The 12,089-nt window shown below is 34.8% G+C and overlaps 1 protein-coding gene across 2 annotated transcripts in view; it reads left to right on the forward strand.

Moving 5' to 3' along the window:
• Nucleotides 1–12,089, forward strand: part of COL21A1 (collagen type XXI alpha 1 chain) — a 65,280-nt gene that overhangs the window by 7,991 nt on the left and 45,200 nt on the right. Inside the window, exons 5-9 of one of the 2 annotated variants that reach the window (XM_064710113.1) lie at nucleotides 403–576; nucleotides 1,511–1,588; nucleotides 3,861–3,869; nucleotides 5,310–5,393; nucleotides 7,090–7,152. In XM_064710113.1, coding sequence (XP_064566183.1) covers nucleotides 403–576; nucleotides 1,511–1,588; nucleotides 3,861–3,869; nucleotides 5,310–5,393; nucleotides 7,090–7,152 — 408 coding nt within the window. The remainder of the gene's footprint in view (nucleotides 1–402; nucleotides 577–1,510; nucleotides 1,589–3,860; nucleotides 3,870–5,309; nucleotides 5,394–7,089; nucleotides 7,153–12,089) is intronic. The other variant, XM_064710112.1, reaches the window with a different exon arrangement.

A 12,089-nucleotide genomic window follows, 5' to 3' on the forward strand; every position in this document is an offset into this window, starting at 1 on the left:
CCTGTCAATTTATCACAAGTGCCAATTTTTTTCACCATAATTGATAATCTGAAGTGTTTGAGACACTATACCAGTGCTTATAAATAGGCTTCTGGCTGCGTATTTTTAAGAAATACAGGTTTGAGCTTCTTCATGGTCATAGACTAAAAAGATAAAATCTATGTGAGTTATAAAATAATTCTGAAATAGGGATTAATTATTACCAATTGTCATATTTTCAGTTACGATATCATTTGGCAATACTTTATTTGCCTGTATAGTTTAGAGTTATTTGTATGTAAAACCTGCAGCCTTCATCATCTCAACCATTAACAGCAGTTTGATTGTTGAAGTGCAGTTTTATCATTATTTAAAATGAAGGCATTTTGTTTTATACAATGCTGTTTTCTTTGTTTTTCTTAGACATTGTTTGATGAAGGCTGGCATCAAATTCGTCTCTTAGTAACAGAAGACTCTGTGACTTTGTATATAGATGGCCAAGAAATTGAAACAAAACCATTACATCCAGTTTTAGGTATTTACATCAGTGGCCTAACCCAAATAGGAAAGTATTCTGGAAAGGAGGAAACGGTACAGGTAGGCATATGCTAAAACTGCTATAATTCAGTAATTCTTTTGTAGGTTAACCTTGCATTGGAGGCTTCTGTTTTCTTGAGCTTACTTTTCTAACTCAGAGTAGACTGAAATTTAGTGTACAAAATTTAATACGTAAGAGAGAGTAAAAATGTTCGGGAGGACTTAACATAAGTGATCTATCCCGTGACATGGATACTTAACTGGTCTCACTGATGCCAAGGACAAAATTGATGCAACATGGTTGCCTGTATTTGGGAAACTTTATCTCAAAGTAAGGAATTTCCTCTGCTTGACATTTCCACATGATGTCCTTCCATCAGTATATGTATGGGTGATGCTGGTAAAAGAGGAGAATTTCGGTCAAGTTTCTTTCTCCTTGCTTTGCAATCACAATAGTTTATGCTAGAAAAACTGACAGTGGTTTCATTTTGTTTTGGAATGTAGCAACAAAGCAGAATGGCAAAAACTTTTGTTTACCTGATGCCAGTGTTTTTATTCAACACTTGTAAAAGATTTGTACTGTATACTAAACACTAAGCATAGGGATGCCTTCAGATGCTTCACTAGAATTTATTAATCTTATATCTAATATGAGCAGGTCTGCACAGAAGCATCTTCCCAGGTCTGTTAAGGTAAAAGGAAAGAGGTTGGGCTTGCCTGTGTTATTAACTTGTTTCCTCAGTGATATTGGCAGCCAGTGTAGTTTGTGCTGCATGTGTTTGGAGTAGTTCCCAGGGAATATGGATGGTGATTTCTGTTATTTTAAAAAAATTCTTGGATTGATTATTTTTATTTAAATAATTCTTTTTCAGTTTAATTGGTTGTGCATATTAATCATTGTGAGTAGCCTAAAAATATTTCTGTAGATTTAATTGATTTTTAACTGCAGTGAATGCACAGACCTCTAAAGAGTCTTTTACGTTTTGAATTACAGTTTGATTTACAAAAACTGCGAATCTACTGTGACCCAGAGCAAAATAATCGAGAAACAGTCTGTGAGATCCCAGGATTTGTGAGTATGATAGATGAACTTTTGAGGATTACTTGGCATTTTTTTACACATCACTGTTTAAAGCTGACTTAATGAATTTTTAAAATAGTTTATTCTACATTGATTCAGCTGGTGCAAACACATGCTTGTTACAGACCTTCTTTGTTTCAGCCTTATTTTCTCACAGTTTTTTAAAGTTGTTTTAGTTTAGGTATTTAATGCTGCATTTTTTATATATATGAGTATAGAAGAACCTCAGGATCCTTTCTTAAAATTTCAGATTTTAAGCATTACAGAATAATGAAACTTCTAGGTATTTTCAGTGTAAAATTTTCTAAGTATGATTTTTGAACTTTTCTGAAATACTCCTTGCTACTTGTCAGGTCATTTAATCTGTGAAATGTTGGTACATAATCAGCAAATCTGCATTTCTAAATCACCTTCTCCCATTAGCAATATCTATGCAGAGGTCTGTAATTAACACCCCATTATCTGAATTGTTGCCGTGATTTTAAGAAGTACATTAAGTACAAGGCAGAAATAAAATCAAGACTTTATGATTCATGTACACAATTAGCAAGTTTATGGGGACCCTTTGGCCCTCTCTTGCTCCTCTTGCAGTTAATTATGCACTGCAATGTAAGACATACAAACAGATTTGGAAACCAGTCATGACTGACAGAGCCAAATTTGAAGCATTCAGCTCCCATCTCAAAAGCATAAGCAAGAGACTGATTTAAACAAAAAAATTCAAAATAATCTCCTTTGCTGGGTGGATGAAACAAGCCGAACTAAAGATTATCAGTTGCCAGTGTAGACCCACATTCCTCATGTTGTGATTAGATTTTGTATCATTTGGCTGGTTTGACAATAGAACCATTGACTCTCCAGCATCCAGATTTTCTTTTTTTTGTCAGTCTGGCATGTATTGCCAGCTAGTCTGTTTTTCTTCTTTTTCTTTGGGACCAGTTGGTCTACGGCATCCTTATCAGGGCTTTTTCAACTTTCAATCAAGCTGAAAGTAGGTGAATGGATTATTAGCTGTTCTGAACTCTAACTCTGTGTGTCAAGAACTAACAGGTGCAGGAATACTTTTGTAAAATTAACTTTGAATCTTGAGGAAAGTAAAGTATTTATTTAACTGCACCACATATATTTTTGCTCTTTAAAAGTTAAAAGTAAGGTATGAAAAGTAATCAAACGAAAAGTATTTTGCATAAAGAGAGCAAACACTAAAAAGTATTTAATAGCTTATTTTCTCTGCTATTTATCAAGGAGTTGAAGCCAACAGATGGTTTTTTGCCATTTTAGTTTCACTGTCTGTTTTTGTAAATTAAATTTGGACTTTGCCCATAAAATTCTGGAGTCCTTCAGAAAATAAAAATGTTGGATGATCTTCAAGGAGGAATATGTGGTTTGTGGTTGTATTCTGTCAGAGTGTGGTTGTGTCAGAGTTCCTGAAATAAGCAGAGGCTTTATGTATTAATTACAGACCAAATTAATTCCCTTTCCCAGAGATACGTTGCTGCATAGTAATTTTAAGCTCCTTCTATGATCTGTGGAAAATGAAAACTTTCTCTAGGGTTTGCTCAAGCTGAAAATTGAATAGAGAGGAAGCTTTCTGTGTCCACAGAGTGTGTATGAAATCTGCAGCGACTGTGTGCATTAGAATACTCCTGTGGACATTGTGGCCAATGGCGGCTACTAAACTATTAAGACAGAAAATTTCATGGTTGCTCTGCTGAAGTAGTTTGGGTTGGATTGTTCTGTGATGTTGCAGATACTGGACCAAAAATCAATTGATAGCAGAGTCTAACACAGTCACAGGAAAGCAAGAAAAAGCCAGCCTTGCCTGTGTGCTGCTCTGTTTTCCCAGATGCTGGATTCAGGCAGAGAGCAGAGATTTCAGAAATATTTTGATACATTCTCTGACATGAATGAACAAGCAGAGCATATTTTTGATGAGAAGTTACTTCTGGTAAAAGGTTTGAACCAAATCTAAACATTTAGTGTGTAAATACTGGCATAGTTTAGTATTAATTCTGTCATTATCTTTTAAAAATTGCTACTGATAACTCCCATTGACAGACCCTTAAAAGCAGTTAACTAAATTAATTTAATATGCATTCATAGCAGCTGTACATAAGTCTCAGAAAGTCTAAAAATTTGAATTATAATTTCTTGACAGTTACAGCTCAGGATTTATGGTTGGTTTTGATAATGTTTCCAACTGAATGGACTTTCTTTTTAGAAATATTGCTGTACTCTTAAACTGTGTTTCTTCTTGTTTCAGAATGGAGAGGTAGGCTCGATCCTAAACTACTCAAACTCATTTTAAGGTAGTATTTGAGTTTTTATAAGCTTCTTAATATTCTAGGTAATATACACTTTGTTTTCAAAAGTGGATAGAGATATGCTAAGCTTGAGAGTGCTGGACTTCCCTTGCTTAAATTCTAGTCAGTAGCCAAATTAAAAATAATTGTTCTGAAAAAGCACATGTTTATTAGAATAACTGGCCTGATGTTTTCCCCCAGTTCAATTCAATTGCTGCTGTTTGCAGGGGGGTGGGGGATATGCACAGGGATAATGCAGCTGTTACCTCATTGTGCTTATGGGAACTCCCTGAACAGGAGCTTATCTGAAGACCTAATATGACAACTTCCCTAACCTTACCTGTAACTCCCAACTTGTACCACTGCAAAGGAAACACGGGTTTGTGTTTTGGTCAATCATTTGACCCCAAGAAAGAATTCCAGTCAACAAACATCTTCAAAGGTGTCATTATTCTAGAAAACATGAGTAAAATGCTATGGAAAATTTTAGATAATAATAAAAAAAATATTTTCTTTTTAGCTTAGATTCTTAAATTTCTGCCTTTCCATAGGTCTGAGAACTTGCTGGGTTAGGGTTGATGGGTGAAAAATAATTTATTGAATCTAACTTCAACATATAGATTTAGTAGAGATATACCTATAATAGATTTTATTTATAATTCTCCCCTTGCCTACCTGCGTAAAGCACTGAGGTTTCTTGTGGGGCTTAATGGTGAGAAGTAAATATCACAAAAAAAGAAATAAATTCTAGAGGGTTATGTGATCTGCCAAGATTTAGTGTTTAGTGCTGCAGGAGCATGGTTTGGAGGAGACCTAATGGTTTTTTCAGGAGGGGCACTCTTGGGACCAGGACTAGTGACCTCTAGGAGTCTGTGGTAGCAGCTGTGTCCTGCCTCCCCTCAAGCAGCTTCACAGCAGGAACACATACCTAGGATGTAGGAGACTTGGGGTTTATCTTCTTTTCAGGCTCACTGCACAGCATAGCATGCCAATGGTTGGGATCATTATGCTATATGCATCATTTTACACATTTTTAAATTAAATTGTTGTATTTGAGAATTGGTCACACTTCAAATTATGAATATAGATTAGCTAGGAGAAGCGGCTTTCAGGTTGCAAGATTTAAAATTATCAAACTCTATGACAAAATATTTGTGCAAAACAAAGTTACAGGTGTCAGCCCAATACCAGTACTTACTTTTAAAATTTTTATTCTGGAGAAAATGATTATGTGCATGAAAAGTAGTTGGAGGGCAATATTCAGATAAGCAGAAGTTCCAGCTGAACAAGGGAGTGAATGCCAAGACCTAAGTGAAAGGCAGCCTAAGGAAGGTCAGCTTCACCTGGTGTTCCAGTAGGTTTGTTGGCTGCCTTTGGCATGTGCTGATGGCTGTTTTCACTCTTGGTAGTGCATGAATGGTCCCAGTGACGTAGGCTCAACACCCGCCCCCTGCATATGCCCACCAGGAAAGCAAGGACCTCCAGGCCCCAAAGTAAGTTCTGTTCTGTCTTGTTGAGTGTGTATGACCTGTCTTTCCCTCCTACTCTTCAGCAAACGATGTTGCACTGTTAATTGTTTGAGGATGAAATGGTTTTCTAACAAAATCTTTTAATGGAGAGAGGGGTTTCTTCCTTCTTTGTAAAAGAATGAACTTGATGCTTATTTGGGAGAGTTTCACATTAGCTGTGCTGATGACCTTTCTGTGTTGATGAAGACTAAAATGAGAGCTAGCCTTGAGCTGCAGAAGTCTTACATTGCAAACTCAAATCCCCAGTATTTCTTTATTATCTCTCTCAATAATTGTACTAAGCAGACAACCCCGAATCACTTGTCTTTATTAAGCAAATGAATAAAAACCTTCTCTGCTGCCATCATAAAAGAGGTTACAGGATGCTGTAGCTGCCTCAAGTCTAAGGGCTTCTTGATATAGTGGAGAAGATTTCTGGTCAGGGAATTGAAATCTGCAAAACATTATTATTGTTTCATGTAATAGAATATCTGTGGTCTTTTACCTTTTTTATTTTCTTTAGAGAAGAAAGAGAGAGAATGAAGTATTTACAATTTTAAAAGAATTGAAAACCACTTCCTGTAAAGTGTGAAGGAATATGAAAATTCAGAACTCAGATGATCTCTATCTATTGCCTTACGTGCAATTTTTCATCTACAATGCACTGTAATATCTTTTGGGGATAATTGAATAATACAGGTGACAAGATGGTGCCTAACACAAAAGGCTGCAGAAAGTGAAAAGGAAGCCAATTTATGGTTGAATAGTTATCGCAATTATAATATTTATTAACCTTTGAATACTGGACTCTAGAACAGTAGGAATTTAAACTTAATTTTTGTGTTTGTGATATTAATGGAGTGCAATAAATTGAATTAAATCAAAACAATTTCAAAATACAAGTAACTGATGTTTTAAGCTTCTCAAGTTAAAAGTACAAAATTTAATTGCAAATAGTATGTTAAATGGTTATATTTGAATAAATGGTATATTTGAAAGCAAATTTTGTTTTTCTCAAATCCCAAATCTTGTTGGATTTTGCTGAGTTAAAATCAAAGCTGTTGATAAAGAGAAAGTCAGTACTCTAGGAGGATATATTGAGTAGCATGTTAAGTTCCTGCTTTCTCGCCCTAAACATGTAGCCTTGTCAAGTTATTTTAAATTTTAATCTGATTGTAACAGAGATTATCAAAATAATTGCAAAGGACTTTTAACAGGAAATCTAAAAAATACCTTTTTGACAGCAGTTGTTGTGTGCAGAGGAGTTTATTTTGCAGGTTTTAATCCTGGCTCTGGCCTCTTTAGTGCTTCTGTCTTAAGAATTAGGCTCAGCTAAAGCAAGTGAGAGATTTCTTCGATAAGAACTACTTAATTAATGAAGTTTTATTAAAGATTGTTTAATCTGTTTTATAAAAGTGCTTCTGTGCTGTAACCAAATGTGGATTCACTTGTCCAAGTACTGCAAAAGAAGTTGAGGAGAAGTTTGGGAGAATTTCCCCTCCCATCCCAACACCAGTTCTTTTTCACTGTAGGAATTGCTCCTCCATAGTAGCTCTCTGGACTTGTAGAACTGTTTTGTGGAATGTGTTAGGACTAAGGTTTCTCTGTGCTCATTTGCAAATACTCTTGCAATTTAAAAATGCTTATATATTTTGTGTGTTCACACGTTGCTTCTCCATAGGGTGACCCTGGGCAGCCTGGGAATCATGGTTATCCTGGTCTGCCTGGTCCAGATGGTAAGCCTGTGAGTACTAAAAACTTGGTCATATATTGTAAATGTAAAACTAACAGGAGAAAAACCATGGAACACTGATACCACATTTTTGAAATTTAGTTGCCATTCTCTGAAACTGTGAATGTCATTTAACTGTATGCAACTGTTGTATAAATATGTCAAACATATTATTTCTGTTTCAAGGTAAAATACTGTAAATATTAGAGTTGGGTACTGTTGTAAAGCAGAGAACAGGCTATGAGTTTCTGTTGATCTTTGAATTACTTTGCAGCAGTTATGTTGCTACCTCAGTCTTTACTCCTTAAGAATTTATTCACTAGAAAGCACTTTGGGTCACCTGAAATCCTATCTAATTTTTTTAGGGCTTGGTCCTTTGTTGATAGAATTTCTTTGTAGGCTACCTCAAGTAATCCATCAAAATATGTAGATATGCATGTAAAATTAAAAAAAACCCAAAACAGATCTTTTTTAGTTCTAAACGGGTTCATTTCAATCACCATCATCACTGGTGGTGATTCCATTTGTAACCAGAGTTAGTTTAACAGGAAGAAAATAGGTACAAAAATGAAAAATGTAATAGTTGCTAAAAATGGAAAATTTCCCTCTTTTAAAATATGGGACTTGTTATATTGAAACCTGAGCATGCTAACTCTGATGGTACATGTGAGCAGTGTGTACAGGAATCTTTCATCAGTCCCACAGGCAAATATAATCACTTTACCTGTGATATAAAATGTTTTTATCCTTTTGCTCTTAAACAGTTTTTGATAGTTATTAAATTCAGGAGTTTTTTGAACCAGAGTTGGAGAACACAATCTGAATTGAACTATCAGTGCTTTAAAATAGTGCATTTTGATTTTAGACAATCCTGAAAATACAGGTTTTAAAGTATTCTAAGATGGGGAAGTCTATTTAATCAGAACAACTTTTCAGTTGATATTTGGTGGTGCTTAAGCTTGTGAAGAGCAGTTTGATCTCCTATAAAAGACAAGTATACAGATTGTCTGAACATGGAGTTGCTTTGGGGAAGGTGTCCATCATATGTGATCATGCTGATTTCTGGAAATAGATTTGCAGTATTGATAAGCATAGCAGAGCTGTCTTTAATGCAGCTAAATCTGATCTTTTGAAAAGTAAAGGGTTATCATGTAACTTTTAATGAAGGCAGAATCGACTGGATATTGGTAGGGAAATATCAGTTTCTCCCCTCCCCTCCTTTTAACAAATAGATTAAGACTTTATTTCTGAAGCATCCAGTCAGGTACAACCGTATTGTTTTAGAAACAATTTGTTATGACTCTTTCATACTTTAATAAGAAGATTTCCACTTCAAGGTTATTTATCCTCCCATAAGCACTAGAATTTGTAACAGCATGAATAATGAAGGAGAAATATATTGAAATTGTAGACCTACTGTAACTTTGTAATCTGACAGTCACGGCTTATTTTCTCTTGCAAATAAGTCATAATGTGCATAGATGGGCATTCTCTGAACATAAAGAAATTACCAGAGTATCTCAGAATGAGAATCAAAAAGCTCCAGTGCAGGAGAAGTTGTATCATTTTGCTGAAGAACTTACATTATGTTAAGTGCTTGCAGCTAAATCCTGTAACTTTATTAACTAAAGAATGTTTCTGAAATATCAGTTGTAGTTTTTGCCTGTTCTTTGTAAGGACATAATTGCAAACCAATTAGATCATCTGCACGTTTGGCCAGTACATTATTTTCCTTACAGTAGATTTTTGGGTGCATTCCAGGCGACCTTTTAGCTGTGCATGGTCAGAGACCCTTTAGATCCACTGTGCAGGAAACAGATTCCTCTCTCTGTCTTTTTCTTTCTGTTTTACATTTGTATTTGCTAATACGATTAGCACGTTTTCTGTGCTGTCAGTGATTTTTCTTGTCTGGGGAAACTTTGCTCGTCTGAATCTTTCTAGTTTTGTGTCTCAGGGAACTCTGAGAAGCAAGCTTTTAATTCAGACAGCACCATAGGCTTACAGGTAGTGTAGTCAGTTTTGTTTAATCAAATGGCTTTTGTATGAAAAGCTTTTCCTGCAAATTCAATCTTTTCTGTTCCCAAACACATTTTTATGTTCTTCTCTAAAGTCTTTCCAGTATGCCTATCTGTTAATAATTTTCTTGGAACACTATAACTGGTAAACAAAATGTTTCTTCCTCTGAGAAGGGTTTTAGGCATGCATTTATTTTACTATATGAAAGTGATTTTAGAGTAAAACATCAAATAAAATTTAGTTTGTTGTTTGTGGGCTGGCTATATTGTTGTAATACTTAATGTTAGTTTTAGTCCAAAAAAATTAAAAACAATTCCTAATATCTTAAAACTTACCAGAACATAATTGTCTACCTGGTGTTAGCCCATAAAATTGTTTACTCTAATATTTGGGGAAGTGAACATAGACATTACTTTTTTTCCAGACATTTCTTAAATGTTATTTTTATTAGTTTTATTCAGACAATTTTTGTTTTTTCCCCTTTAATTGCGACCTCTGTTTATATTCTGATACATACAGAAAAGATCAATTAAAGAAACTGTAAAAAGGCCTGAAAGTCAGAAGCATAAGTAATGAAAATACATTTGAAAATACATTTTTTCAATTAAAAATGTAATTTAGAAACGGAAATTATTAAACTGTCTAGTCAAGAAAAAACCGCTGATAAATAAGTGCAAAGATAAAAACAATATTTGAATCTCAAATGGAACTCATTTTCATGAACATTATTAATCAGAAAGAAGCAGTTGGAGTGATTGCTGGCCCTGGAAGCACTCAGCAGCCCAACCTTTGTGTGGTCACAAAGCCATTTTTTATTCCAAAGGATGCTTTGTATGTACTGTGGAAAAACTCAATTTAAAGGAAAAAAAAAAATTATCAGAATCTATCTAAGCAGTGATCACTTGTGATTAATAGAGGTAGGTTATCAGTCTGCAAACAGAAATTTTAAAAATCCACCCATTTGTCAATTTTGATCTGTGATCCATGCAGCTGTCAATCTGGACAATTTTCAAGTATTCCATCTAGTTTCACTCATGAAAGTTTGGAACAATTTGCCTTGTCTTTACAGTATGTACAAGAAAATAAAATAAGAAATGAGAAGAAATAAGCAGTTTATAAAAAAAAATCTTGTGAGACCAACTTTACTGATAGGAGTAGATATGGAGTTCATAAGGTATCAAGAGCCACACATAATAAACAATTTCTGATCATTCCAATATATGTTTTAAAAGATTATAGAACATTATTACAGCTGTATTACCTAGAGCTTAATATTTGGTGACCACCTGAAGGCCAAATCTTTTGTGATGTACTTACTTACTATAAGAGTAATGGTGAGCTATTTCAACAATACTTTTTGGAATAAAAATGGGTAATAGTTTCTCATATACGTAGAATTCCCTGTGTGTTCCCAGATGGCTTGCCTGGGATTTAAGTTGTTCTAAGCTCTGGAGCTACTTTTCTCAGAAAACTTTCATAGACAGAGTTGATAATTCAGCAGTGAAATGCTGTTCTCAATTCCAGGAAAATGCATATTCCTCAGTAATACTGTGGCCTTTTTATTGTTAGAGGAAATCTTTCTGCTCTGTTCTGATGCAGTCATGTAATGCCTTCCCTGAGACCTGCAAGTCTGGAATCAGAGCAGTGCCTGATGCTGACTTGTGCTGCAGAGACAGCTGTAGAGTTCAGACAAAAGACCACATCACTACCTGCAGCAGCTGCCAAAGGCAGAGATATGATAAGGATGAACATCTAAACAGTGAGCAGGAAGTTAGACTCCCTTGGTATATCATCCTATCTCCCAATAGCCTGAAGCTCATGAACTTTTAAAGCTGGATTTACAGCCTTTTATTTAATGATCTTGTTGGATCTTTTTTCCTCTGTGCTATTTGAGAACATTGTGTTTAGGTAAAATATTCTGCTAGGAGTTCTGAATTATGAAGGCCTTGGCAGATGATGGAGTAGCTAATGGAGGAAAATGTAATGAAATGCAGAAATAATAAACATGGATACATGTATACATAGTTACAGCAATTTCTGTTAAGATGTAATGTATTTTATGAAAAGAGTTTGAAGACTTGTAATGATTTAGATAGTTGTGCTTTAAAGATTTTCTGCAAGAAACTCCCATAAGAGGTCTGCAGACTTTCAGAGTGTTTCCTTAACGCCAAGTTAAATTTTCCTTTTGCAGTTGAATTCCATTATGCTTAGTTACATCACCCTAAATAGTTCTTTTTACTTAGTGTTTACAGTCCTTGAATATCTTTAGACCATTACTGTTGATGCCTTGTTTCTTCCTAGCCAAATTGAGCTTGCTTACTTCTCCCTTTGTCTTTCGCAAGCAATCTTGTGTTCATGCCTTTGTTGTTGATATTGTCCATTGGCTCCAAAGCTCCAAAAGCTTTTCATTATGGGAGTATGCAGTGCAGTTCTCGTTGGCTTATCCATACAGCTTATTTTTTTTTAATTTTTTTTTATTTTATCCTAATCAGAAGAGATATGCTTACGAATGCTGTCTGAAATTTTGTCCTTTAGGTGTGCAAATGCATTGAAGATATACTGAGATTTCCCTGCTGTTGCATGAGTTCTTTGCAATTAATTCTCATCATATGTCCTTCTTGGTTAATTTTCTCCCTTATAAGCAAATTAATTTTCTTTTTCCAGTAAGGATGATTGCTAATTTTTTGTGGCTATTATATGTTTTTTGACCTAAGAAGTGTGCTCAGTCTTTTTCCTTAGAACTATTTGCAAATGATTGCCATTTTCTTTAAATTCCAAAGTTTCATTTTATCTGTGATTTTTTCAAATACCCAGCAATCTGGGACAAAACTAATCTCAATGTCCTGCTGTTTATCACTTTCCTTTTAAGGATCTTAAGGCACTAGAAAATTATCAGTTCCATTCTCACAACAGTAATCTGCGAGGTAAATTTT

The sequence above is a fragment of the Zonotrichia leucophrys genome, chromosome 3 (assembly GCF_028769735.1).
Source record: "Zonotrichia leucophrys gambelii isolate GWCS_2022_RI chromosome 3, RI_Zleu_2.0, whole genome shotgun sequence".
In the NCBI taxonomy this organism is placed as follows: domain Eukaryota; kingdom Metazoa; phylum Chordata; class Aves; order Passeriformes; family Passerellidae; genus Zonotrichia; species Zonotrichia leucophrys.